Source organism: Lagenorhynchus albirostris, chromosome 11 (assembly GCF_949774975.1).
Source record: "Lagenorhynchus albirostris chromosome 11, mLagAlb1.1, whole genome shotgun sequence".
Lineage (NCBI taxonomy): Eukaryota > Metazoa > Chordata > Mammalia > Artiodactyla > Delphinidae > Lagenorhynchus > Lagenorhynchus albirostris.
Genome location: NC_083105.1, coordinates 4,432,276 through 4,458,401, shown reverse-complemented (window position 1 = coordinate 4,458,401; position 26,126 = coordinate 4,432,276). Strand labels below are relative to the sequence as shown.

The following is a 26,126-nucleotide window of genomic DNA, read 5'->3' as shown; positions in this document are numbered from 1 at the left end:
CAGACTGCTCCAGTTCCGGGTGGGTCGGTGTGGGCACTGATCAACCCAACCAACCGCAGGATCCAGGTCTTCAGCCTTTTCCGCCGGGGGAGCCTCTGCAGGACTCCCCACCCTTCCTCATACCCCTCCCGGGGAGACCCCCTCTGCCCGCACCTCCCCCCTCAGGGTGCCCCTGTCCCAGTGCCCCATCCAGACTTCTCTGGGATCCTCCACCCTCCTGACTTCCCCGCCCGCTCAAACACAACTTCCGCCCGCGCCCCCTCCCCACAGGCCGAACTTCCGGCCGGCGCCCCCTCCCTACAGGCGGGACTTCCGTCCGCGCCCCCTCCCCTAGCCGAGCCGTTGCGTCCTCCAGCCCGAGGCGAGCCGGGGCGCGTGCTCTCGCGCACTCCCAGCCCGGCCTCTGGCTACAGCGGCGCAGAGTCGGCGGCGGCGGCGGCGGCGGCGGCGTCAGGAGGCTGCGGGCGCGCTCCTCCCCCTTCTGCATTCCCTCCTGCTCCTCCTCCTGCTGCTCCTCGTCGTCGCCAGCTCGGCCCGAGCTGCGAGCGGCAAGATGGCGGCGCCCAGGCCGCCGCCCGGCAGGCTGTCCGGCGTCATGGTGCCCGCGCCCATCCAGGACCTGGAGGCTCTCCGTGCGCTGACGGCGCTCTTCAAAGAGCAGCGGAATCGGTAACGGCCCGGGCGGCGCGAGCGTCGGGGGCGGCCCGGTGGGGCTGCGGGAGCGGGGCGGGGGCGCGGCTTCTGGTGAGCGGGCCGCCCCCTCCTCCCGGGACGTCCGCGGGGTGGCGGCCTTCGCGATGCGCCCGAGGGGCCCCGGGCCGCCGATGCCAGGCCCGCGTCCTCCCGCGCCCGGTCCCCGAGGTGCCCCGGGGGGCTGACACCAGCTCCCCGCCCGTCAGTACAGGTGTGAAGCCGGGGTGCAGGAAGGGGGACCGAGCCAAGTGAGGCTTTGGCCGCTTGCTGCCTGTTTGGTTAGTTGAGTCGCGTTGATGGCGCTTCTGTAATGGGAACAGACCCACAGGACGCCGGAGTCAGCATACGTGCTGGTGGGGGAGAGACACGTTACAGATGTGTAAGGTGGGAGGTGGCGTCACTCCATTCGGCCTGTCAGCTCAGGCTTTGCATCCCCAGTGGTGGCCGCGCTTTGTGGAGAGGCCACTTCAATCCTTACTCTGCCATTGAAGGGCCAGATGGCCATTGTCAAAGGTGCCCAGGAGTCTGACAGACCTGGATTTGGTTCCTGGCCCTACAAGCTGTGCGTGCGTTATTGTGCAGTTTTTCCAAGCCTTAAGATTTTTTGCGTAAAAATGGGAGTATAATACATGACTTCATTTCTGAATTGTACAGAGGAATAAATGAAATAAAGCATGTGAAAATATAAAGTATGTGATGCCCTCAGTCAGTGCCTGTTTGATTTTGTTCTAGTCTTTTCTGGGCCTCAGTTTCCACGTCTGTTTAATAGGAATAATGTTGGACAGTACCTTTCTGGGGACATGGTTTGTCAGGATTAAATGAGATAATGCATATTAAATCCTTAGCACATACCTGACACATAGTACTAAGTAACTGCTAGCTGATATTATTCTTTAACACATTTATGGATGGTCCCCCATGTGCCAGGTTTTGTGTTAGGTGATGAAGTTGAAAAATAAAAAGTCTTCTCCTGGAAAGTCCTGTTCTGGGGAACCAGCAGATAGCAAAGAGTAGAGGGAGCATAGAAGTCCTAGAGGTCCTTTTGATCTGAGCACTTCTACTGCCTTAAATCACAGTAAGAAGTGTTGAGCAATTGGAAGAGTGCTAAGAGCCCAGGGCACTGCTCCTTGGGATTTGGGGGAGATATGTTAATTGATATGATACTCTGGGAGATGTGTTGAATGAGTTACTGCTTGGGCATATCTATACCATGAGGACCCTCCTTTTAGTCAGTAATCAGTTATCTACGTTTATTAAGCACCTACTCTGAAACAGGTTCTTTTCTAGAGGCTGAAGGTGCAGAGATGAATGTGATACCCCTCTTTTTTCAAGCATGTTGGAGTAATTGCTGTGTAAACAGATTGTAATGGGGGGTCTAGACAAGAAGAAGTAGTGGCACAGGGGGAACTGCGGACCTCATGGGTAGATTGGTGGGCCAGGAAAGGTTTTAGATTACTTTGGCTTCGTGGCTTACAGATGAGAGGGCTAATTAGAAAGAACAGTATGTGCAAAGGGACTGTGTGCTGATTTTGCACAGTTTCTGAGTGGTCTAAATGAGATAACATAGGTAAGGTGTATGGTACAGAGGAGATGGTCAAACATCAGGACACTATAACCTGGAGGATAAAATCCGAGACCCCGAGCCAGTTTACAAGACCTTTCTTGACTCTGTCCCGTGAGAGGGGAACCATTGAAGGTTCTTTCAAGGGCATGGCATGGCAAGATCTGTATATTAGAAAGATCTCTGACTGCCACTGTTGGGGATACATTAGGGTGAGGGTAGAGGCAGGGGACTTTTAAGAAGATGCAGAAGCCCAAGTGAAAGAGAAAAGTGCCTGAATTTAGGATGTTATCTATGGGGTGGGTAGGATAAATATTGAAAAATATTTACAAGATTGAATAGATAAGACTCAGGGACCAATTGGATTGTTGGGGAAGAATGAGGAAGTGAAGATGTGTCCCATATTTGATTTGAGTTTTTCCTGGGGCTGGCAGGAAGTTTGTCCTAATTCCAGGCGGAGTTTGAAGACCAGGAAAGGTGAACTGATGTGCAGGTCTTGGGATAGGGAGGCATATAGTTGTGTGGTGGGGCAGAGAGCCCTTGATGAGAGTTTGTGAGATCCGGCTTCTGGTCCTGATTCTGCCACTACTTCTTTGTGTGTCTTTGGGCAAATCACCCTCACAGAAACTCAGGGGGTTTCCAGAGTCCAGCTGCTCTGAGAGGATCCATCCAATGTCAGTGGACCCAGAAGGAGGATGGACCAAGGTGTTAGGAGCTGGATGGGATGTAAAGTGAAGCAAAATGAGGCCTCAGAGTAGCAAATAGAAAAAGACCGGCCAAAGCAAAAACATACTGAGTAAAGTAAGAAATTAATTGATGGAACAAAAGAATTCCTCCTCCCTTGAGTGTGGGCTGAACTTAGTGACTTATTTGTAAATGATAGGCCTGGGGGAAGTGACAGTGTGTGACTTCTGAGACACAGAAGTCCGCGCAGCTTCCCCTTTGCTTTCTCTCTTGGATCACTCACTCTGACAAAGCCAGCTGCCATGTTGTGAGGACACGCAAGCGTCCAAGTAGAGAGATCTGTGTGGTGAGGAACTGAGGCCTCCTGCCAGCAGCCACGTGATGACCATCCGGGAAGTGGATCCTCTCAGTCCCGGTCAAGCCCACAGCCATGTGTGCAAGCTCACGAGAGACTCTGACCTGTGTGAGACCATAAATGGGTTTGTTTTAAACTGCTCAGTTTGGGGGTAATTTGTTATATATATTGGTATATAGATCATCAGTATACCAAGCTAAAATTTTCGTCCTCTGGATTAAATCCATGTTCTATAACCCACTCCTTGAATAGTGTCTTAACCACCAAAATCTGTAAAAAAAAAAATTGCTTATGGTCATAAAATATCAGTACCAAGAGGCTATTCAGTTATTTCTTCCTTGTGGAAGGTGGTTCTTTTTATTAGTTGTTTTAAATTTGTTTTATACCTTTTTAATGTACGCATCTGCATTTTTAACATTTAACAAGTGATTTTTCTTGGCTGTGCTCCGAGTCTTTACAAGTCATGCTAGATTCTTTCTGGAACAGAGTAAGATGTAAATACATTAAGAATTCTGTTTTCAGCCTTTTCCTGGAGGTTTTATTTTCCAGCCCTTTAGTTACCCTTATGATGTATTTCTTCATCATTTATCTTTATGACGTATGCAGACCCCTCTATGAAAGTGTAGAACCAAGTGAGATTGGTTGTCATACTCTATACCACCGCTGTCTGTGCAGCCACTCGTGACATGTGGCTATTTAAATTAATTAGCAATAAGTAAAATTAGTAATTCCATTCCTTGTACCAGCCACATTTGAAGTACTCAGTAGGCAGTCACGGGTGGCTGGTGGTTAACCTTATTGGACTCTGCAGATACAGAATTGTTCCATCACCACAGTAAGCTCTGTTGAGTAATGCTACTCTGTTTTTTTCTGTAGGGAAGATTATGTTCTGGTTCTTGAGTATTCATGAAACAGTGTAACATTTGGATACTGCTTTCTGTAAATTCTTCTCATGCTTAAACTGATACCTCATTGCTCTTCCATCCGATAAGCTTCTTGAATAAAGTGTATCACATTCCCTGTATCCCTAGCATCTAGCATACAGTCTGATAATTGTAGGTGCTTAACAAATTGCCGCTATTTGTGTAAGTGATTACTCATGGTGCGTGCATAGTCTTTTTTCTTCCATGTTCATGTAGATAATAATTTTTTTAAGCTTCTCTCAGTGTGGCTACTTTTTTCTTGTTAACCTATGTTTAGTCAAAATTATTTTTCTGATTACTTCCTTCATGGCCTTGTATATCCTATATAATAGTGCAGATACTTCCCTCCATACTTTGGGACCCCTTTACCTTATAAACTATTTTCCCTTTTTTAAAGAAAGAACGTATTAGATTCTAACATATTTACTATGTAATTATTAATAGTAGTTTCTTATTTGTTCTCTGTCTCCTTCCAGAATGAAGGCCTATGAGGACAGAGATGGTTGGCTTTTTTGTAATTATCCTGTTTGGATAATGCTTCTTGAATTGGGTGTCTTTGAACAGTTTAGGAAATTGTCAGCCAGTGTTTCTTCAAATACTGCTTCTCTCCTGTTCTTTCCTTTCCTTCAAGGACTGTAATTACACATATGTTAAACCTTTCACTGTATTTTATATCTCTCAAAGCCTCCTTTATGTATTTCCCATTCTCTCTGAGCTTTGGTTATTTGAAATTTTTCTGCTAATTTGCCTTCTAGTTCTCTATTCCTCTTTTCTGCTATGTCTAATCTGCTATCATCTATTGTGTTCTTAGTTTCAGGTATTGTAGTTTTGAGTTATTGCAGAATTTCTGTTTGTTTTTTTAAATGGATTTTACTCTGTTGAAATTCATTTTGTCATTTACCTTCTTAAGCATATTAATTATAGTTTTTTTTAGAGAATGTGCCTGATAACTATCTATTGTCATTTTCTGTCTTCTTGTGTTTAGTCATTTGGTCCTATCTTTTATTGAATGCTGAATGTTGTGTAAGGCTTGTTAAGCCCATTTCCAAAATATTTGCAAACTCTAAACCAAAGTCAATCTAAAAATTATTTCAACAAATGGTGATGGTAGAACAACTTGATATCTAATTGGAATAAAGTGAACTTTGACCCATACCTTGGACCATTCACAAAAAATATTTCAATGTGGATTGTAGACCTAAACATAAAAGCTAAAACTATAAAATGTTTAGAAGATGGGAGAATATCTTTGTGATATTGTGTGTAGGCAGACATTTCTTATCTAGGACACAGATAACATTAACCTTGCAATAAAAAACTGATTATCAAGCTAGACTTTATCAAAATTAAAAAAAACTTCTGCTCATCAAAAGACACCATTAAGAAAATGAAAAAGGCAAGCCATAGACTGAAAATATTTGCAATACATATATCTGACAAAGAACTTGCTTTGGAATATATAAAAGTGCTCCTGCAACTCAATAATAAAAAGACAATCCAATTAAAAATTGGTCATAAAAATCTGTGCTTTACAAAGGAAGATTATATAAATGGCCAGCAAACACGTGATAAAGTACTCAGTGTCATTAATCATCAAGAAAATGCATATTAAAACCGTGAGACACCACTCTACGCTTTTTAGGATGGCTGTTGCCAAAAAATGGAAAGTAAGTGTTGGTGAGGATGTGGAGAATTTGGAACCCTTGTATATTGCTGGTGGGAATGTGAAATGGTTCAGCTACTGTGGAAAACAGTTTGGTGGCACCTCAAAAAGCTAAACACAGAGTATGACCCAGCATAGGTATGTACATACTCAAGAGAGTTGAAAGCAGGGACTCAAACAGATACTTGTATGCCAGTGTTCATTGAGGTATTATTCACAATAGCCAAGAGATGGAAACAACCTCAGTGTCCATCAGCAGATGAATGGATAAACAAAATGTGGTATGTACCTACAGTGGAATATTATTTAGCCCGTAAAAAGGAATAAAGTCCTGATACATGCTATAATGTGGGTGAACCTTGAAAACATGCTAAGTGAAAGAAGCCAGGCATAAAAGGACAAATATTGTAAGATTCCACCTCTATGAAGTACTTAGAATTGGCAAATTCATAGAGACAGAAAGGAGATTAGAGATTACCAGGCGTTGGTGGGGGGAGTTATTGTTTAAAGGTTACAGAGTTTGTTTGGGGTCTTAGAAAAGTTTTGGAATTAGTGGTGATGGTTGTACAACATTATGAATATAATTAAAGCCACTGAATTCTACACTTAAAGATGGTCAAAATGGCAAATTTTATGTTACATATTTGTTTTACCACAATTACAAAAGTTAGTAATGTAATATACCAAAATCCATCGAATCATATAGTTTAAATGAGTGAATTGTATGCTTTGTTAATTATATCTCAATAAAGCTGTTATAAACAAGTAAAACCATAATGAGATACCTCTGCATACTCATTAGAATTGCTAGGATTAGAATGACTGACAGCACCAGATTTTGGCAAGGTTGTGGAGGAGCAACTGGAACTCTCGTACATTGCTGGTGGGAGTGTAAATGGCGCAACCACTTTGGGAAACATTTTGGCAGTTTTTTATAAAGTTAAACGTACACTTGCCTATGACCCTAGGTATTTACTCTAGAACATACGTTCACAAAAGGCTTGTAAAAGAATGTTTATAGCAGCTTTATTGGTAATAGCCAAATACTGGATGGAACCAACTTGAATGTCCGTCAATGGGAGAATGGCTAAAACTGCCCGGTAATTGAAATGAATGAACCACCAGTGTACACAACAACATGGACGAATCTCAAAACATACTGAATGCAAGAAGCTAGACAAACAGTACATACTGTATGATTCTATGAAGTTCTACAATTGGCAAAGCTAATCTTGTCTGTATCGCTAGTTGGCAATACAGACATGAACAATGGTTGTCAGAGGAGGTTGGGGGTTGACTGGGAAGGAGCATGAGGGAATTTTGTGGAGTAAAGGAAATGTGCTCTATCTAGATGGGTATTGGTTGCCTGGATTTGACACAACTCGTTAAACACTAATGATCTGTGTAATTCACTGTATGTAAGTTATATCTCAGTTTTCTGTGTGTAAAGTTATTGTCCTTCTCCTTGCCACCCCCAGAAGAACTTATTCGAGCTGAATCTCAGACTTTGTGGTAAAACAGTGTTTGTGAATTGTAAAATTTGCTCTAAGAAACGAAAGATTTATCTAATGTTCTTCATACAGTTAGAGTGAGTCGGGCTTTGTTTTACATTTTCATTTATGCCACACAGTGCTCTCTGTTTCCGGAGCCTGAGATGAGCTGAAGTGACTGATGTGTGAATGCATGAAATGCTTGAAACCAAATGTAGAAAGAAATGAAAGTAATCCTGGAAGGATAAGGGAAGCAACATGGCTGGAAATTTCAGCTCATTGCCCACTGAAGATCGCAGTGTGAGGGTGCTTTTGGAATCTTGCGTTGCAGGGGTAGCCGTAGTGTGATGTCATCCTACTGCTGTGGAACCTGAGATCGCCTTCCTCTGGGGTAGGAGTGGGATTTGCCTCGGCTCTTTGTGACCTGTGAATAATGCAGGGGCTGTTTTGCAGAGTGACTGAAATTGTTTTGTTTTTTAAACAATTTGAGTTCGGGGAGCTTCTTCCTCTCCCTGTTGAAATGTGTCAGTATGAAATATTGATATCTTTTTGGACTCAGTGGGTTTCAGGGGAAAAAGGCTTTTGTAAGGCGTAGGTCTAGTTTCAAATCTAAGTACTGCAACAGGGTAGCTGCATGAACTGCAAATATTTTTAACTTCTCTGAGCCTCAGTTCTACCCTGGTAGAACGGGTATTATAATAATGCCTACCTTGTAGGGTTGATGTGGGTATTAGGGGGTTCTGGATGTCGAGTCTGGAATGGTGCCTGGCACGTAGTTGATGCCAGCAAACACCACTGTTATTATTGCAGGCTCTAGTCAGAATCAGGAGTGAAAAGAAATGAAAAGTGTGGTAATTCTTGAATTTTTTTCATACTTTAAAATAGTGCTTGTAAAATTTTTAATTTCATCTCAATTCCATGATCAAGTTCTTGTTTTTATAGGCTTTGGAACTGCCTCTGGAACTTTAGAATAAGGAATAGATTTAATAACTCAAGTCAGTGGAAGAAAATTGGTTTTTCAGATCCAAAAGATGTAGGCAGTAATTTATTACAAAATCTTAATTCCTTGGTAGAAAGGTATTTTAGCGATATTAAATAATTTTAAAAAGTTGTAGCATTTCCAATAAAAAAGTCAGTACTTGACAGTAACTTACATTATGACATGAGCGAGGAATTGAGATGATTTTGCATGGAGTGACTGTGCTTTAGGAGCTGACATTTTAGAAAACCATACTTGTGTACTCTAAGGAAAAAGGAAATTGAAGCTTTCCGTTAACTTTCACTCTAGTGTTTTTGTTGGTTTGTTTGCTTATTTTTAAACTCTTGTCAAGTCAAAACCCACAAATATATAATAATGTTAATGCCTTTATGGAGGATGATATAACAGATAATATAACAAGTACCCATGTATTTCACTTGCAAAATCAACAAATGTTAAAATTTTGTTCTCTCAAAATCCAAAACATTACTGATATTGTTAATGTCCTCGGTATTAGAACAAATAACCCCACAAGTTAGCAGCTTGAAGCCACAGACATTTATTGTTTCACACAGTTTATTAGGGTCCGGAATCTGGGAGCTGCTTAGCTGGGTGGATCTGGCCTGGGGTCTTGCGCGAGGCTGCAGTCAAGCCGTGGGCCAGGTCTTTGGTCTCCCGAAGGCCTCACTGGGGTGGGAGGTCGGGGTTCCACGCTCACACGAGTGGCTCTGGGCAGAAAGCTCCAGTTCCTCACCACGTGGACCCCTCCCCAGGGCTGCTCGTGCCTCGGCAGCCGGCTTGTTTGAAAGCGAACGATCCAAGAGAGCCCGCTCGAGATGGGAGCTGGGGTGCCTTTATCATCTTGGAAAGCACATACCCTTACTATTGCGCGTTCTAAGGGTCACACGGAAGGGCGTGAATGTCCGGAGGTGAGAGTGCTGGGTAGGGCTCTTGTTTCACTTTCCAGTCTCATTCCTCCCTCCCTTTTACGTGTTATACTGTATGTTTTATGCTGTACACTCTGCAGTTTGCATCTTTAATTTTTGCTCTGTTTTCGAGTGCTACCAGTTTTTATACACAGAGAGCTAGACCATTAACTTCAACTGCTGTAGAGTGTCCCTTCGTAAGCTTACATCATAATTTACCTACCTTTTTTCTTACTGATGGGTATTGGATTTGTCCTGAATTTTTGGTAATTCAAACAGTACTGCAGAGACCATCTTTATACATGTCTCCTTGTATACCTGAGCCTTTGGATTTTTTTTCCCCAAAGCAGAATTTGAGGTAGGGACTTGGGTGAAGTAATTTAATCATAGGTGACCCCCAGCAGTCAGGAGTGTGGCACGGGGGAAGCTAGGTGTGGAAGGGGGAACAACCAATGTAGGGATGCCGTATTGAGTGGTAATTACGTTGTAGGCAGCTGGAGCTCAACCCCACTGGGTATCTCTGAGGGGTGCACCTCCAAATTATCTGTGCACAGGTTAATACCTGTTGCCCACTGGTTGAGAATTGCCCCTGGGGTTGTTATCTGGATGGACCAAGGCTGTGCGGTGAGGGACACCATGAAGATTTGTTACGGCATGCTATTCTTCTGAGACCTCCTCTTGCCTGATACTGTTCACTCGGTCACGGGCTCTTGGAGGCTATAGCTGTTTGGAATCTAAAAGGAAAGACCTGGACAGGAGTGTTAGTGCAGTAAGTTCAGTCCCCAGTGCTGAAGACTGTCCTGAGGCCATAATTGGATAATCATCTCCCTGCTCCTGCTTCCAGTCTAGACTTCCCTGACTTTCCCCCAGCACTGTATGTAGCTGGGCTGTGATGCCGAGGGGGCTGAGCCCTTGGTTGCCTGTCTCCTGTCAGTCTGTGCTTGCTGCAGCTGCCTGTTTGTGGCTGTCCCTGGACATGGAAGTACCAAGAGACAGCCATTGAACCCCTGAGTTCCAGATTACTCCTCCTGGTGCCCAGCTTGTAGTAGCAACTCTTCTTGATAATCAGGGTGGGTTTCTCCTGCCAGTGTAGTCACTCTTCTTTGCCTGCTGGTTCACCGGCTTGAGAATCTCAAAGTGATCATTCTGTGGATCTAGTTTAAGATACACTAGATCCCCTTCTGTGCTCTCTGATGGAGACGTTCTTTGTCTTGGCCCCAGGGCTTAGCCCAGCACGGTCTAGAGTTGCGGGGTTGGGAAGCACAAATTCTGCAGGTTTGTCATTGGGAGTGCTGAAGAAAGGGGCCAGTTTTTCTTAGGGTTAGATTTTCTCTTTGAACTTTTAGTTTGCTGGCTCACCTTGAGAAATTTGTTACATTTTCTCCCTTCTGGGCTCACTCCTCCTTGTATAATGATGTTGCGTTTTCTTCCAACTATTTCCCCAGTGACCCCAGCCTAAGATCAGGTTTTCCTGCTGTTGGTGATTTGTGTCATAGTGATATTGGGATGTCGTGTATCTGGTCACTAAGCTAGCCAGCATCTTGGACCGGGTTCCATCTCTGAAGCCGTCTTGGCTTTGTCCTGACATTGGAGGCGCACAGCTTTGCAGGTAACCCATACATAGGGCTGCACTGAGTCCAGCTCTTTTTCTCTCTCTTCAGATGCAGGGGAGTCCTGTCCTAACACTGACTTTTACGTAGTGACTCTGATCACCACGAGGTGTAGGCGGCTTTTGGTTCTCTTCATCCTGCCCGAGTTGAATTGCAGACGACCTTAGGCCGCTCTGGACATGTCCCACTCTGGCTTTAGACCTGATTATAGCCAAGTGTTTCCAGTCAGTTTCTGCTGTGTGGAGATATCCACCTTGTTTTAAAGTTGGGCTCTATATTTATAATTTTTAGAAATAAACATATGATTACTATGTCTGGAATGGAGGGGAGATGTTTAAAGTGTGAACTCCTTTCTCACTGCACTTTCATTTCATAATGCAATAGACGTTTATATGTGTTTCCCCTGACTTGGTTGTGACTTTGCTGTGGTCAGGGTCTGTCTTCTTTATGGTATCTTCTAGCATAGTGCCCGGTCCATTGTGAGTGCTTAATATATGTTGAACTGAATAAACAGTGAAGAGCCAATGGCTGTAATGAAGAAAGTCACTTCTTAGCACCGACAGCCAGTCAATAATGACTGCTCTGATTGCTTGAAAGTTATTAACTCGATTTACCGTGTTAGTTATTTACTTATTTAATTACCTCACATATGCTGTGTACCATGCTCTGTGTTTAGTGATGCAACTCTAGTTGGTACAGTGTATTTCTAGCTCACTTCAAACCACTAAGGGGGAATACCTCAAATGCTGTAATATTAAACTTGTAACTTCATTCCTTTCCTCATACACACACATTTTTATGGTTTTAATGACCATTTAATGGTTTTAATGACCATTTCAACCCCTCCTGAAAGCCTTTTTGACCTATGTGCTTCTGTCCTATGTTCCCCTTACCTCTTTCAAAGAACTTCACTAGAGTATTATGATCACTTAATCACCTACCAGTCCCACTAGAATGAGAACAATCTGAGAGTAGGATTATTCTTACTTACCTCTGTATTTTCAGTACCTACTAGCACATGAGGAGCCCTTGGTTGTATTTTTATTATTTCCTTAGATTATTTAATTTTCTGGGGTCATTAGATATAAAGTGAGAGCACAGAGGAAAGACTCTAGTAAGAGGTATAAAAAATTATCAAATAATGACAGATGATGATGATTTCAAGAGGTAGAAAATGTTTTGGTGTTCCTCATTGCTCGCATCAGTATGTTTAACTTTCATAAGGAAAGGGAATATTGAGCACTTCAGAGGTCAGCATAGTGCAGAACTCAAAATTAACCTATCATCTGCATGTACACGCATTCACATAGCTTCCCCCAAACACTACTGAGCCTCTGACCAACAAGAGTCTTTGGCTGCACCAAAAACAAAAAATGAAACAAAACAGGCTTCCCTGGTGGTGCAGCAGTTAAGAATCCACCTGCCAATGCAGGGGACACAGGTTTGAGCCCTGGTCCGGGAGGATCCCATGTGCTGCGGAGCACCTAAGCCCGTGCGCCACCACTACTGAGCCTGTGCTCTAGAGCCCGCGAGCCACAACTACTGAGCCCGTGTGCCGCAACAACTGAAGCCCATGTGCCTAGAGCCCGTGCTCCCACAAGAGAAGCCACCGCAATGAGAAGCCCCCTGCAGCAACGAAGACCCAACACAGCCAAAAATAAATAATTAAATAAAAATAAGGAGTTGGAGAGGAAGGTCATTATTAAAAAAAAAAAAAGAAAAAGAAACGAAACAACTCCCCCCCGAAAAAAGAAACCCACACCACTTGTCAGCTTAGCAAAGGACGCCATATGCTGTCTTGACTCAACCATGATTCAGATCAGCTGTGTTGAGAGAGAACATCAATTACGCTACACTATAAAAAGAACTTCGTAGAGTGTGGTGACAGTTTCCTTTATTTTTACCTGTGCCATGAGCTAGAATACCACACAGAACTACTTGGTAAGGTGTTCTGACTCAGCTTCAAAATACCGATGTGGTCAGTGTGAGCCACCCCGCACATCCAATTATCTTAAATGGACAAAGTAGACAGGAAGAAGTTTGAGCCAGCAAATCAAAATAAATAAGGTTAGAATTGTGACCAACCATGCCCCAGAGGAGAGTTTCTCAGCTCTTTCGTTCTTCCAGTCTTTTGTAGTGGTCCCTGGACCCGAGGGTGTGGTCACTAGACCGTGGGCAAGGACACTCATTCAAAGACTAAGGAACCCTGGGGCTCACTCTAGGCTGAGTCAGCCTCTGACGGCCACAAGCCCAGAGAAGTCACATTAGAGGTAAGAGGACGATTTGTAAGCTAGGGATATGCTCACGGTAGCCGTGGAGATTTTATATATAGTGCTTAGTTAAGTGCCGGGCATGGAATAAGCACAGTTTAAGTGTTAGTGGCTATCGTCCTCATTGAGAATGTTATAAAACTTGATCAAAAGACATTAAAGAAAACATAAATGGTTATACCATTACATGATAGGAAACTGCAATAACGTAGAGACATCAGTTCTCCCCAAGTTGACCTGTGGTTTCAATGCCATTCAAAATAAAATCTCAACGGGGTTTTTTCTAGACATTCACAAGCTGATTTTCTAATTAATATGGGAAACTCCTAGGTTTTCTGTTACTCTCTGACTCCCTTAACCCTTTGTATGGATCCTTTTCTGACTCCTCAGCTTTTAAAACCCTTCCCGTGCGCAAAATTCCCTATGTCCTCAACCTCTCTGAACACTCCTTTCATCTTCTTGATCTAGGTGAAATACGGCTCACTTCTAAGGACAGACCTTTCCCAGAATGTCCTCAAAGTCGGCTGTTTTCTCCTATATCCAGTGTACTGCTTGGCTTGAAGGTGTGTAGGTGTGAAGGTGATTGTCATTGCTGCTTTCAGAACTTCTTCCTCCAAAACCCCTCCAACTTTTCATCTCATGCCATCAGAGTATACCTCATGGATAATCTCTTCTGCTATTAAAAGGTCTGTTGGTCCCTCTATGTCGTTCCTTAAAGAATTTAGCTGTAGTTCACTGTTAACTCTGCATTACTTCTCCTATCTTAAATCTTGGTTATTTTAGTTTTTACATAGATTATCCTTTCATTACCCTGGCCTTTTATTTCTTGACTTTCTCTCCTTCAGTGAACTTGGACACCTCCTTCCTCCCATCTAACTACACATTGCCATGTGCTAGCCAGGCCTTATGATTAACCATGGTTGTGTTCCCTCCACAATCTTAATTGCAAGAGTCCCACTCTGGCTGCCTGTTGTATCCTGTCTCTCTGGGTCCCCTATTCCAACAAGTCTTCAACCCCACCAGGACCCACAGTCTGTTGGTCCTACTCCTTCCTACTCACTGTCCCTTTTGTTCCTTATGTTCACATTTCCCTTCTTAAATCCAGTTTAGATCTAAGGATCAGTAATAAAGCATTTCCTTGTATACATTCTCAGTTCCCTTGCCTTTTCTAACCTTGTCATACTTTCCTGGTAAAACTTCAGCTCTAGTTAAATCCACCTTGCTGTTTCCTTTGTGTCTGCACCCAAACAACTGAACGAGGATGGAGGAAAACTTACAACCAGACTGATTGGTCTTTCTGTGAATGGATGATCACTGACCTTGGGAAGGCATTTAGTTCTACCTGGCAGGCAGTCCTTCTATTTCCCTAGTCCATTTCATCCTCCTGCTTTCCTAGCCAACTGGTTTGTGCCTTTTGCTCTCCCTACAGCTCGGCTGCCTCTCCCTCATCCTCCTTCTCAGTTTCCTATTTTTCGGAAAAAATAGGGGCAACCAGAAGGTAATTTCCAGGAACTCCCACTGCCCTCCCTACCCCCTACTTGTATCCGTCCCCATGATTTGCCTTCCCTCTGTGACTGTCGGTGAACTGTCTTGCTTCAAAGGTCTGCACTAAATTCCCCTCCCTTTTGCATACCTTGCTCCAACAGTTCTCTTCCCCTCCCCCCCGTTTCTTAAATCATCAGTTTTACCTTTTCTGTTAGATTGTTCTCATCAGTTTATAGATCTGCTGTAATTTTTCCCATCCTGAGAAAAATCTCTCCCCCATTTCCCTGATTTTTCTCTGCTGCCATTTATAATAAAGCTTCTCTAAAGAGTTTTTTATATTCACCTACCACAATTTCTCTTTTCTTTTGAACCCATTCCACATTGCCAAGTCCATTGGTCTTCATCTTAAATCCTTATCTTACTGGATTTAAGATAAATCTTAAAATCTTAAATCTTACTGGATAAATCCTTATCAGCTGCAGTTGTTGTAGTTCATCACTTCTTTCTCCTTGAAACACCTTCTTCGTTTGGCTTCTAGAACACCACCCCCTTCGGATTCTCCTCTCTTGTTGGCTTTTCTCTCTGAGGTCCAGAGCTCAGTCCTCAGACCTCTTGTCCCCACCTACCTGTACTCTCCCTGCAATTGCATTCAGCCTTGGGGTTTTACTACTTTACATTTGATGGTAACTCTAACAGTTTTCTTTAGCTGGACTTTTCTCCTGATCTCCAGACTTGTATGTTCATCTGCCTACTCCACATTTCCGCTTGTATTTCTAATAAGTACCTCAAATTCAGCAAATCTCCATCTGAACTCCCAATTCCCCCCTCCTCCATATATCTTTACAGCAGTCTCCTCCAACTCAGTACACAGCAGATACATCTGTCCATTTATTGCTCAGGCCAAAGCTTGGAGCCATCCTTGACTCCCCTTTCTCAGCTACCCCTCATAATAATTTACCCTCAAGTCTTATTGGCTCCATCTTCAGAATATATTCAGAATCTGATCTGTGCTTATTATGTCTGCCTCTGCCACTCTTTTCCAAGAATAGTGTCCTGACTGATCTCCAGTTGTCGTTTCTTTCTCCTGCTGTGATCAGTTCTTTACAGAATAGCCAGAGGGATCCTTTCAAAGTGAAAGTCAGGTGATGTCACTCCTCTGCTTAGAACCCTCCCTGGGTTCACTTTTAGTGGCCTACAGAGCCTGTGTCTTACCCCTGAGTCACTGGATGCTTCCACCAAGCCCCCTGCCGTTCTGTGATGCCTTTGCCTGCCATCTAAGCTCTTCTCACAGGAAGGGCATAGTTTGCTTCCTCACCTTCTTCAGTTCTATGCTCAAATACCACTTTTTAAATAAGGTCTTACATACAAAAATCCTTCTCTACCTAAGACTATAAAGACATTCTCCATATATTTTCTTCCAGAGTTTCATAGTTTTGCCTAACATATATTCCTAAATCCATCTGGAGTTACTTTTAGTAGGATTATACATAAGGCTCCAATTTGGTTTTTTCTCATATGATTGATAGTTGTTCCAGCACCTCTACTGGAACAGTCTGGCCTTCACCTGGGATCTTTAGTGCCCAGCACTGTCATTTGTCAGGTTTCTCTGTGTGCACAGTTCTCTTCTGGACACTGTCCACTTCTGTGCATTTCACCTTCTCTTCCCTTCCTTTGCTTGGTATAATGCATTTGAGATTCTCTTTGTTCTGATGACAGATGAATTTTGACTGTGGTGAGGACATTGGGAAAGAGGGAAGCATGTGGCTTTTCGAGGTGGGGGAGAGGACTGATATATTTGGAACCCTTTAAAGCTGGTATCGCCAAACTATGATCTGTGGGCCAAATCTGACCTACCACCTGTTTTTTTGTTTGTTTGTTTTGCTTTGTTTTTAAATGGCCTTTGAGTTAAGAATGATTTTTACGTTTTAAAGGGTAGGGGAAAACAAATGAACAAAATTTCATGACACATGAAAATTATATGAACTTTAAATTTCAGTGTCCATACAAAGAGTTTACTAGAACACAGCTGTGTTCATTCTTTTGGATGTTGTCTATGGCTGCTTTTGCCCTGCAGCAACAGAGAAGTTGTGACAGAGGTTGTCAGGTCCTCAAAGCCTAAAATATTTACTCTCTGGCTCTTTGCAGAAAAAGTTTGCCAGCCCTGCAACCCTGTCTCAGGGAGTTGTCTCAGCTTGAGTGTCCTGGATGTGACAGAAGAGGGGAAGAGAGTATATAAAGGAGAGTTTTGAGGTCTGCAGAGATGAATTTCAAACTTTTGCCCAGGCTCTTTCTGGTAGGAGACAGAAATGTTTTTATTTTCTGTCTTTGTTCATCTAGAGCAGTCAAATCATTAAGGGGTTTATGGTTTTAAATAACAACCAATGATTGTAATTTTAATCTCTGAACTTGTGTGTATTCTAATAGTTTTTCTCAGTGACAGTGGTTAAACTAGTCTAAACCACATTTGCCAATTTTTAATTAAATGTTGGGTATTAGAATGAATCTTTCAACCAGGATGTAAGTCTTAGTCGTAGTGTTAAATGACGAACAGTTTAGTCTCCTTTTCAGAAGGAGGTCCCGCCTCATGAACTGACTGTAAGATGTGAGTACGGATGGTATGTTAGGCCTATCTAACCTGTGCTGTAATCACCGGTAGTTTTCTTTAGTTTTATTCAAACAGGACTTGTCAGGATTAAACCTACAGATCTGTTCAAACTTGAAGGAAGTGCAGTTCTACCTTTTGTATAATTCAAAGGCTGTTTTTGTTCTGTAATGTAACATTTCATTTATAAGTTGTCTTCAGAGTATACATTCATTCCTATGTAAAAGGAATGTCTAATGGTTGAATTTTAATTGTCCTTCTAAGTACTTTCGGCCTTCTGTGAATGAAGTAGCTAAGCTTCTTAAAGTCTTTGTGAATATTTTGTGTTAGTTTGGTTAAAGCAGAAATGACAGCAATTTTTATTATTAACAACATTTGTAATATACAAACGATTGACTGATCTTTACTGGTTATTTCACTGTCGTTAATCATTACACATACTTAGCTGTGCTGTCTTGACAGTGAACATGGAATTTGCAGACAGTACATTAGGACTCCTTTGGATCTGTAATGCCAAATAGCTTTCTTTCAAGGCTGTGGAGAAGGTAAAGAGGTACAGAAGAGAGTTAAATGTTTTCATAGTAGTTACTGTTAATGAAAAGCTTTTTTTGTCCTCATCTGATGAAAGTTGTTAATTTATTATATTGTATAAAAATATGGTGAATAAAATCTGTAGATATTTATTATATGGCTCTAGAGGAAAAGGTTTTTTTTTTTTTTCCATTCACCCTTTATAGAGGGGTACAGACTCTAAGAAATAGTCTCTGCTGGGCTTCCCTGGTGGCGCAGTGGTTGAGAGTCCGCCTGCCGATGCAGCGGACATGGGTTCATGCCCTGGTCCGGGAAGATCCCACATGCTGCGGAGCGGCTGGGCCCGTGAGCCATGGCCGCTGAGCCTGTGCATCCGGAGCCTGTGCTCCGCAACGGGAGAGGCCAAAACAGTGAGAGGCCCGCGTACTGCAAAAAAAAAAAAAGAAAAAAAAGAAATAGTCTCTGCTTTCAAGAAATTTAAAATGTAGTTAATTGAGTTACAACCCCTCACCTCTCCCTCCCCCTTTAAGCTTACCCATTCAATGGGTAAGCTTATCATTCAGTGGGGAAGGAGAAATTAGATGTTTCTTAAATACCAATTATAAGATATCAACATCTTAAGATATGACCATTTTTTTTCAAATTTTTGGGTCCAGGATGTGTGCATTTCTTAATGGGAATGGACGAGTTGAGCTAGTTCCTCAGTGTTTCCCTTTTTCCAGTTGCTGCTGCAAAGTACACTGATTTCACTGCTCCCATCAGGCCTGGTGCCTGGCTCAGGGCACATGCTCAAGTACATGGGTTACCTGACAAGTCTGTGAAGCAGTTAGATCCCGCTCTGAATACGCGAATAGTCTCATCACTGTTTTAAACTTGAATTGAACAAATGCAATTAGTGAATGCAGGTCTGGGCCCTAGAGATACAGAAAAAAATAAGGTAGTTTCTATTTTTCTGGGATTTATAGTCTAGCTGGGGTGATAGACCGCATCAGTGAATGTAATCTGATGTGGGTAAGTGCAATTCCATTCTATGGACCGAGCTCCAGGGGCGCATAGAGATGGGATGCGGCTCCCCTGAGTACTCTGAGTAGCAGAGGAGTCTCACCAGGGCTGTGAGTTTTCAGAGGCCTGAAAGGAGCCCCCAGATTCTTCCAGGCAGAGGCTTGGGTGGGGGTGGTGTGAAAGGGATTCTGGGGGAGGGCATACATGTGAACAGACCCAGAGGATTGCCAGTGCTTGCTGGTTTCAGGAATCCATGGGGAGGACAAATGACAGTGATCACAATCCCAATTTATTTTCTCTTTATACTGCGTATGTGAACTGTTGTATGCCGATAGATGTTGCTGTGATTACTCTTTAGTAGCTATTAATAGTTACTTGTGTTTCAGGAATCTTTTGGTTGGCCGTAGTTCAGGTAAACATTTTTCTTTTGGTTAAAAGTGTAATGAAGGAGAAAGGCATGGTGTATATGTGACAAATTAACATGTAACATTGGAAATTATTTAGGGTGGTTCATGAACTTACTAATTGTTCTGTGGTTGGCGTATCAGTTAGCCAGTTTTCCTAAGAACAGTGCTGTTATTTTGTGTTGTCTATTATAGTTTGATTTCAAAGCCTTTGCTGTGCTAGATGTCAGTTTTGAGTGAAGCAGTGGTTAAGATTTCAAAGAGTGACATCAGAGAAGACCATTCACAGTAGGAAGGTGGTGCCCATGAGAGAGGGAGCTTGTGAAGGACCCGCTGAAAGAAATCATACTGGCTTCTTTACCTCAGGTATAAACACACATTTCTTAGTCATCGTAGGAGAAAAGAAAAAAGAGGCTTTATTGTAGATTATTGGAGTTCTAGAGCTCTACTTTTACTTGACTATAAGATTAAGTAATAAATGTCATCAAAACTTTATGCAGGTGGGGCAGATAGAGGTAATTAGGTTTATTCTTTGTTGTAGAAATCATGATCACTCTTGGCATTCTTCAGAATGTTTTAAACCCATGGGTACTTTCTGAGCGTGTTAATAGTGCCTGCACTATATTTAGTATTGTTCGAGCCCAGAGCACGCCTCCCCCAAATAAGCCGCAGTGGCATATTGATTTTTTTTTAATTAAAGTTACTTAAGAAAAAGCCAGTGCAAGAGGGACGCTCTGAGCCTCCTCTCTGTTGAAAGCAGGCAGTAAATCTCCGTGTGAGAGGTACCCTCCTTGCATCTGGAGTCAGAAGGACAGCCTTATCCCCAGAGGTGAATTTGGGGCCAAGAAGCCTATATAAACAAACCTTGTTTCCTCTATAACATACTACCCCAAGTCCAGACTCTCCTTAGATTCTTCACTAACTAAGCACCCAAAGCCTAAGTTTCTTTGTTCAGTCAATTCCTCAGAAATTTAGTGTTTCTTTGTCTAAAAAGTATAAAAGCCGCCTGCTGTGGCACATTTTTTAGGTCCCATTTCTATGAGACCTCCATGCACACGAATTAGAATTTCTTTTTCTCCTGCGTGTCTGTCAATTTTATTATTAGTCCAGTGGCAAGAGCTCTCGGGGTAGAGTGGGAATTGCCTTCTCCCCAGCAGCACCCACTTCTCCTTAAAGCTGTCCTGAGAGTGTTAGTGAATCTTCTTTTTGTCATATTGTCACTGAAAGTGGCTTACACACTCCATTGTTTTATACAGTTTCTGAGGCAGGACTAATGCTGCACCTTTGAACTTTGGCTTTTTTATTTGGTCGCTTAATTGCTGCGACCCTGAGTCAAAGCTTCATGATCCCCATTTAGAGAGGGCCAACGGGGGGAGGTGGGGCAGATTATTTTATGCACGATTTCCCAATTTTTAATTGATTATATTCTGCCTCTTTCCAAAAACAAATCTGACGTGCCTTAAAAAATAAATACAGTTAGATAAAATAAAGGTAAGGGAGGAAATTGGAGGGGAGGGAAAAGCCAGAAATAAGGTTAGTACTCAGAAGTCATGCTGAGGGATTCATAGTGTTAAAGATGGGTCGTGGGTTTGACTCCAGGCTTCTTAAAGGCAAAGACAGAGGAGAACGTGATAAATAAAGTGATTTATATCATCCATCCTTAAGATAAAAAGGCGACACTTGGAGTACAAGTATTTATGGTCCTGAAGCTCGTGGAGGGAGTGTCTCCCAGGCCCCCGAGCAAGCACAGCCGCTTGGGGCGCTTCAGTGGCCGGGCTTCTGGAGAAATGCGCGCTCCCCGGTGGTCTGGCTTCAGTTCATCCAGGGGGTGAATGTAGGGTGCTGGGATTCCACAGTGTGAGCACAGGGAGAAAATTCCTATGGTCAGGACTTATCTTGTAAGAGTCTCTTCAGTTGTCTAACAGCAGTTTTTCTTCTGACATTAAAGCGGATTCTTGTTTCTTTAGGGGATTCGCGGAATGAGGAAATGGGCTTGCATTTAGGTGCCGTGCTGCACACAGAAATCCTTCTCTTCATAGCTGTGGAATGAGAGCCAGTGCGGGCAGTGCTCCTGGCATGAGAGGCCGTGGGAACTGAGGTGCCCAGTTGTGGGTGGGGCGGGGTGAACAGCCACAGGTTCATCCCCTGCCCCGGGCACACACACTGCCTGGAAGCGAGCTCGCTCTCTCTCTCTGTCCGTCTCCCTCTGCTTCTGTTTGTCTCCTTCCCTCCTTCCTGCTCCCCCGGCTCCCTATCTTTGTGGTTGAACGTGTGTAAGCTCAGAGCACTGCTTCTGGCTCCTCTATCTAAGAATGGGTAGTGGCTCTGTCCCCCAGGCAGTCCTTCGTGAGGATCCTTTCTCATAACTTTACTTCAGGTACACACTGGGTGACAGAGGACATGGTTATATTCTCTGTCTAGAACGTGAGATGCAGATATTCTGGTTTGACTAGGGGCAGACCCATAACCATAAACAGTCACCTTAAACGGGGGTTCGGGTTGTTGTGGGGGTGGAAATCCGACTGTTTCAGTTGGAATTGTGGCTCCAAAAGTTATTAGCTGAGGGATGTGGGCAAGTTACATAGACTCTTCTGTGTCAGGTGTCTTGTCTTTAAAATGGAGAGGACAGTATTGGCTTCATAAGGTTAATGCAAAGATTAAATGAGATAATACAGGGACAGGTTGATAAGAGCAGTGCCTTGGCGAAGTGCTCAGTGTACATAGCTCTTTTGTGTCGTAAACTAAGGAGCTGGAACAGATAGGCCTAGCTTGCCTCCCCACAAAATTAAGTACCAGCAGTGTTCTGAAAAGGACATTTGGAAATGTCTTTTTCTTTTTTTTCTGGTTTGTAACAATTTTATCCTTTTTCAGAGAAACAGCACCCAGGACTATTTTCCAAAGAGTCCTGGATATCTTAAAGAAATCTTCTCATGCCGTTGAGCTGGCCTGCAGAGACCCATCCCAAGTGGAACATCTGGCTTCCAGTCTGCAGTTGATAACGGAGTGCTTCCGGTGTCTCCGGAATGCTTGTATTGAGTGTTCTGTGAACCAAAATTCAATCAGGTACTATTCTTTGTAGTTACATATATGCCTTTGATAATATCTCTTTGTGTGCGTGCATGCTGCTTCTGTCACGTTGGCCTACCTGTTAGAGATGGTTTTGGCATCGCAGTCACCTGTGTTTATTAGGAGACTCTCCGTCTCCGGGGACAGGTGCTCTGCAGGACTTGCTGTGGGAGACTCCTGGTGAGTATGTCATGGGACAACATGTGTAACGTTAGGGGTCATTCAGGTTTCTCACTTGTATTTATGATGTTTTGAGGGATTTGGTTTTTTACATAACACAATGATTTGAACTTAATTTTGATTCTTTGATTCTAGATTCTGCCTGCCTAAATACATTTGCAGTTCTGGACTTCACTTTTCTTAGTTGTAGGTGTTTTAATTAGTTTTAGTGTTTTAATTAGTTGCCCTTGTGTTTACTTCAAACAGGGAGCACGATGTGAATTTCTAAGACGGTTTATCTTAAGCGTTCCTTAAGATTGTGTAAAGTTGCCAGCTGCTGCCACCTAATTTATAATATGCAACTAAAATGTGGTTACCAAGATGAGCAAGAGAATTGCCCTGTCCTGCTCTTGTTCTTCTACATGTTACACTCTCCTCCCAGAACTGAGCACCCTTCCTCTTTGATTTTATGCAATCTGCTTTTTATTAACAATTTTTACTTGAGATGAAGTTAGAAGCCACAAAGCATGCTCACTTTTATTTCCTGGACTTGAATGTAGACAGAGCCCCCGGGCTCCCTGTTACTGCCATGATGAGTGAAGTCGGGCTGGCCCAGAAGCTGATGGAGAGACTCCCTGTGCTGCCTAGACGGTCTATACCTGAGGCTTTGATATGATTAATGAGGTTTTTTTAGATCAAAGGAGAGGGAATCAAAAGAGAGAGTTGTTTAACTTCAGCACAAAATTGAACATGGCGTCCCTATACAGATAAATGGATAGAAACAGTAATGATCTTGGTGGTAATAGTTAACATTGAAAAAGTATAACTAGAAGCAGCTAGAAGCAGCAGGCCAGAGGCTAGATTATTTTGTCCCTTTCTAGGCAGGGAGGCCCTCTAGTGTGACGGGAGAGGGAAAGGAGAGCCCTAGAATGGAAATTCTAACCATTCAGGGCATCAGCTCCTGGGAAAAACATTTTTGTAGTCAGAAAGACAACAAAGATTCTGGTAGGGACTTTGAGGTCAACCTTAACTAAAGCTGATATTCCCGAGCCTGTCAAGATTCAGATCTCAACCAGTATGTATTTTTCTGATGTTTTCAGTTATTAAAGAGTTAGTTAAAAAGTAGGATGCTATTAAGGCCTAGACCTTTTTACATCTTTTGTCTGAACATTGCACTTTGTATGGAGTGGAATTATTTTTTGCCAAGGATGTATGGAACATGGGGTATGATACAGCAAAGCAAACAGTCTGAGTCATGTGGAATTTCAGGAAGGACTCAAAGAAGACTGTTGAAAGCAGTTAGCTCTGCATGTAAATACAGTCCCTGTTGCAGGGGTCGCTATACTTTTACTGCAGAGAGCCAGATAAATAGTTCAGGCTTTGTGATCTCTGTCGGAGGGGCTCACTTCTCCCATTGTAGTAGAAGGGAGCCATATGTGGTACGTGAACAAACGCACATGCCGTGTTCCAGTAAAACCTCATTTGTGAACACAGAACTTTGAATTTCATAGACTTTTCTTGTCATGAAGTTACATTTTTCTCCCCCCACCAAATCTGGCCTTACAGAAGCAGGCAGTGGGCCCAGGTGCCTGGCAGCCATTCGTATATGTAGAGGCAAGAGGAGGAACAGAGGTGGAACAGCATCTTCTTTTCGGAGGCAGGTGCTGAGCCCCTTTTCCCACCAGTCTTGTGTTCGGGTAAAGAGGAAAGGAGCAATGGCTGTCTGCCCACCTGGCCTTGGGGAGGGGAGAGAGGACTCTAGCCTTGTGCACACCGACCCTGACCCTCTTCTTAAGCAGTGAATGTCTTGGTATAATTCTGATTTATGTTGAGAAGAAGTGAAGAAGGTAGGGAGCTGTATGAGTTTCCTTTGCTGCTGTAACAAAGTACTGCAAATTCAGTAGCTTAAAATAACAGAGATTTACTATCTGACAGTTCTGGAGGTCAGAAGTCCAAAATCAGTTTTCCTGACCTAAAGGTAGTGTCAGCAGGGCTGGTTCCTTTTGGAGTCTCTAGCAGAGAATTGATTCCTTTGGCTTTTCTAGCTTCCTGAGGCTGCCTGCATTCCTTTACCTCAGAGCAACACTGTAACCTCTTCCAGTCTCTTTCTGACTCTGACCATATGGCATCCCTCTGATAAGGACCATTATGGTTACATGAGGCCCACCCAGGTGATTCAGGATAATCTTCCCATCTTCAAACCATTAATTTAATCACTCCTAGAAAGTCTCTTGTGGTATTTTCTGACCAGTTCTTATTCTCCAAAAACAGCCAGCAGTCCAACAATTCAGTTCCATTCCGACACTAACTACCTCAAGTTAGTGGCTTCAGATCCCGTAACTTCATGACTCAGTCCCACAAGACTGCCCCACCTTGGATGCCAGCTGCAAATGGGGTACCCAGGCTACATTTCTGCCCAGCTGACTACAAATTCAGGGGTTCCCAGGACACCCCTCAGGTTTGATAATTCAGTAGAACGACTCACAGAACTCAAGGTAGCACTTTACATTCTGTTCCTAGTGTACTGTAGAGGGACAGCCACCTGGAAGAGATGCATAGGATGGGGCTTCTGCGCCCTCTCCAGGCATGCCATCTTCTGAGCACTTTGATGTGCTCATCAGCCCAGTCAGAAGCTTTCCAAACTCATTGTTTCAGACTTTTTGTGGAAGTTCCATCACATAGGTGTGATTGATTAAATCACCGGCCATGGTGATTGAGCTGCCTTCCCTTCCTCAGAGGTAGGAGGTTGGGGTTGAAGGTTCCAGCTGTCTGATCTTAGGGCTGGTCCCTCTGGCAGCCACCTCCCATCCTGCAGGCCCAGGAAGAGTCCCCTCTTTAGCATAAGCTCAGGTATGGTTGAAAGGGGCTTGTTACGAATAACAAAAGGCCTTCCTCTCACACAGGAACTTCAAGGGTTTTAGGAGCTCTGTGCCAGAAACGGGATCAAATATAAATTGATTACATCACATCTCTTTGCCATGTAAGGTAATCTATTCAGTTCCCAGAGTTTAGTATGTGGACCTCTTTAGGGGGCCATTATTTTGCCTAGCGCGGTCTACCCTTTGGCCCCTAAAGATTCACGTCTGTCCTATTTGCAAAATACATTCATCTCGTCTCAAGGTCCCCCACATTCTCGACCCGTTCAGCATCAACTCAAGCCCCAAGTCTCATCTAAGTCTCATTAGCTAAAAAGTCCCAAATCTTAGCACCTAAATTACATCTGGGTGAGACTCTGGATGTGATTCATCCTGAAGCAAAATTCCTCTTTATCTTTGGACATGTGAGACTAGACACGACGTTGTCTGCTCCCAAAATACAGTGGTACGACAGGCCTAGGGTAACAGCTTTAGACATGACCCTCTAAAAGAGGAGGAAATTGAGGTAAAAGGGAGTCACCGGTCCCAAGCAATTTCAGAATCCAGTTGGGCAAACTCAGGTCTTGAGGCCTGGGAATGATCCTCTGTGGCTTGGGGCTCTGCCCTTAGTCCTACCCTCAGAGTCATCCTTCCTTTTTCTCAAAGGGTAAGAGTCATACATGTTTTCAGCTGAGTAACTTTATCAGCCTCTTTCCTGCCTGTGGGATTTTGGGAGTTTAACAGCCTTCTTTCATTTCATCCTTTCTCTGTGCATTTCATCCAGGTTGGCAGAGTTTCTACTGGTATAACATTCTCAAAAACCTTGTGGGTCTCACATGTATGTCACGGGGAGTTATATACCATTAAG

General features: G+C 43.4%; 1 protein-coding gene across 1 annotated transcript in view; it reads left to right on the top strand.

Moving 5' to 3' along the window:
* The first annotated feature begins 359 nt into the window (after positions 1 to 359).
* The window catches only part of ATXN10 (ataxin 10), a 153,687-nt gene continuing 127,920 nt past the window's right edge, over positions 360 to 26,126 (top strand). The window contains exons 1-2 of the mRNA XM_060166900.1: positions 360 to 669; positions 22,050 to 22,241. Of these exons, the coding sequence (XP_060022883.1) occupies positions 554 to 669; positions 22,050 to 22,241 (308 nt within the window). The 5' untranslated portion in view covers positions 360 to 553. The remainder of the gene's footprint in view (positions 670 to 22,049; positions 22,242 to 26,126) is intronic.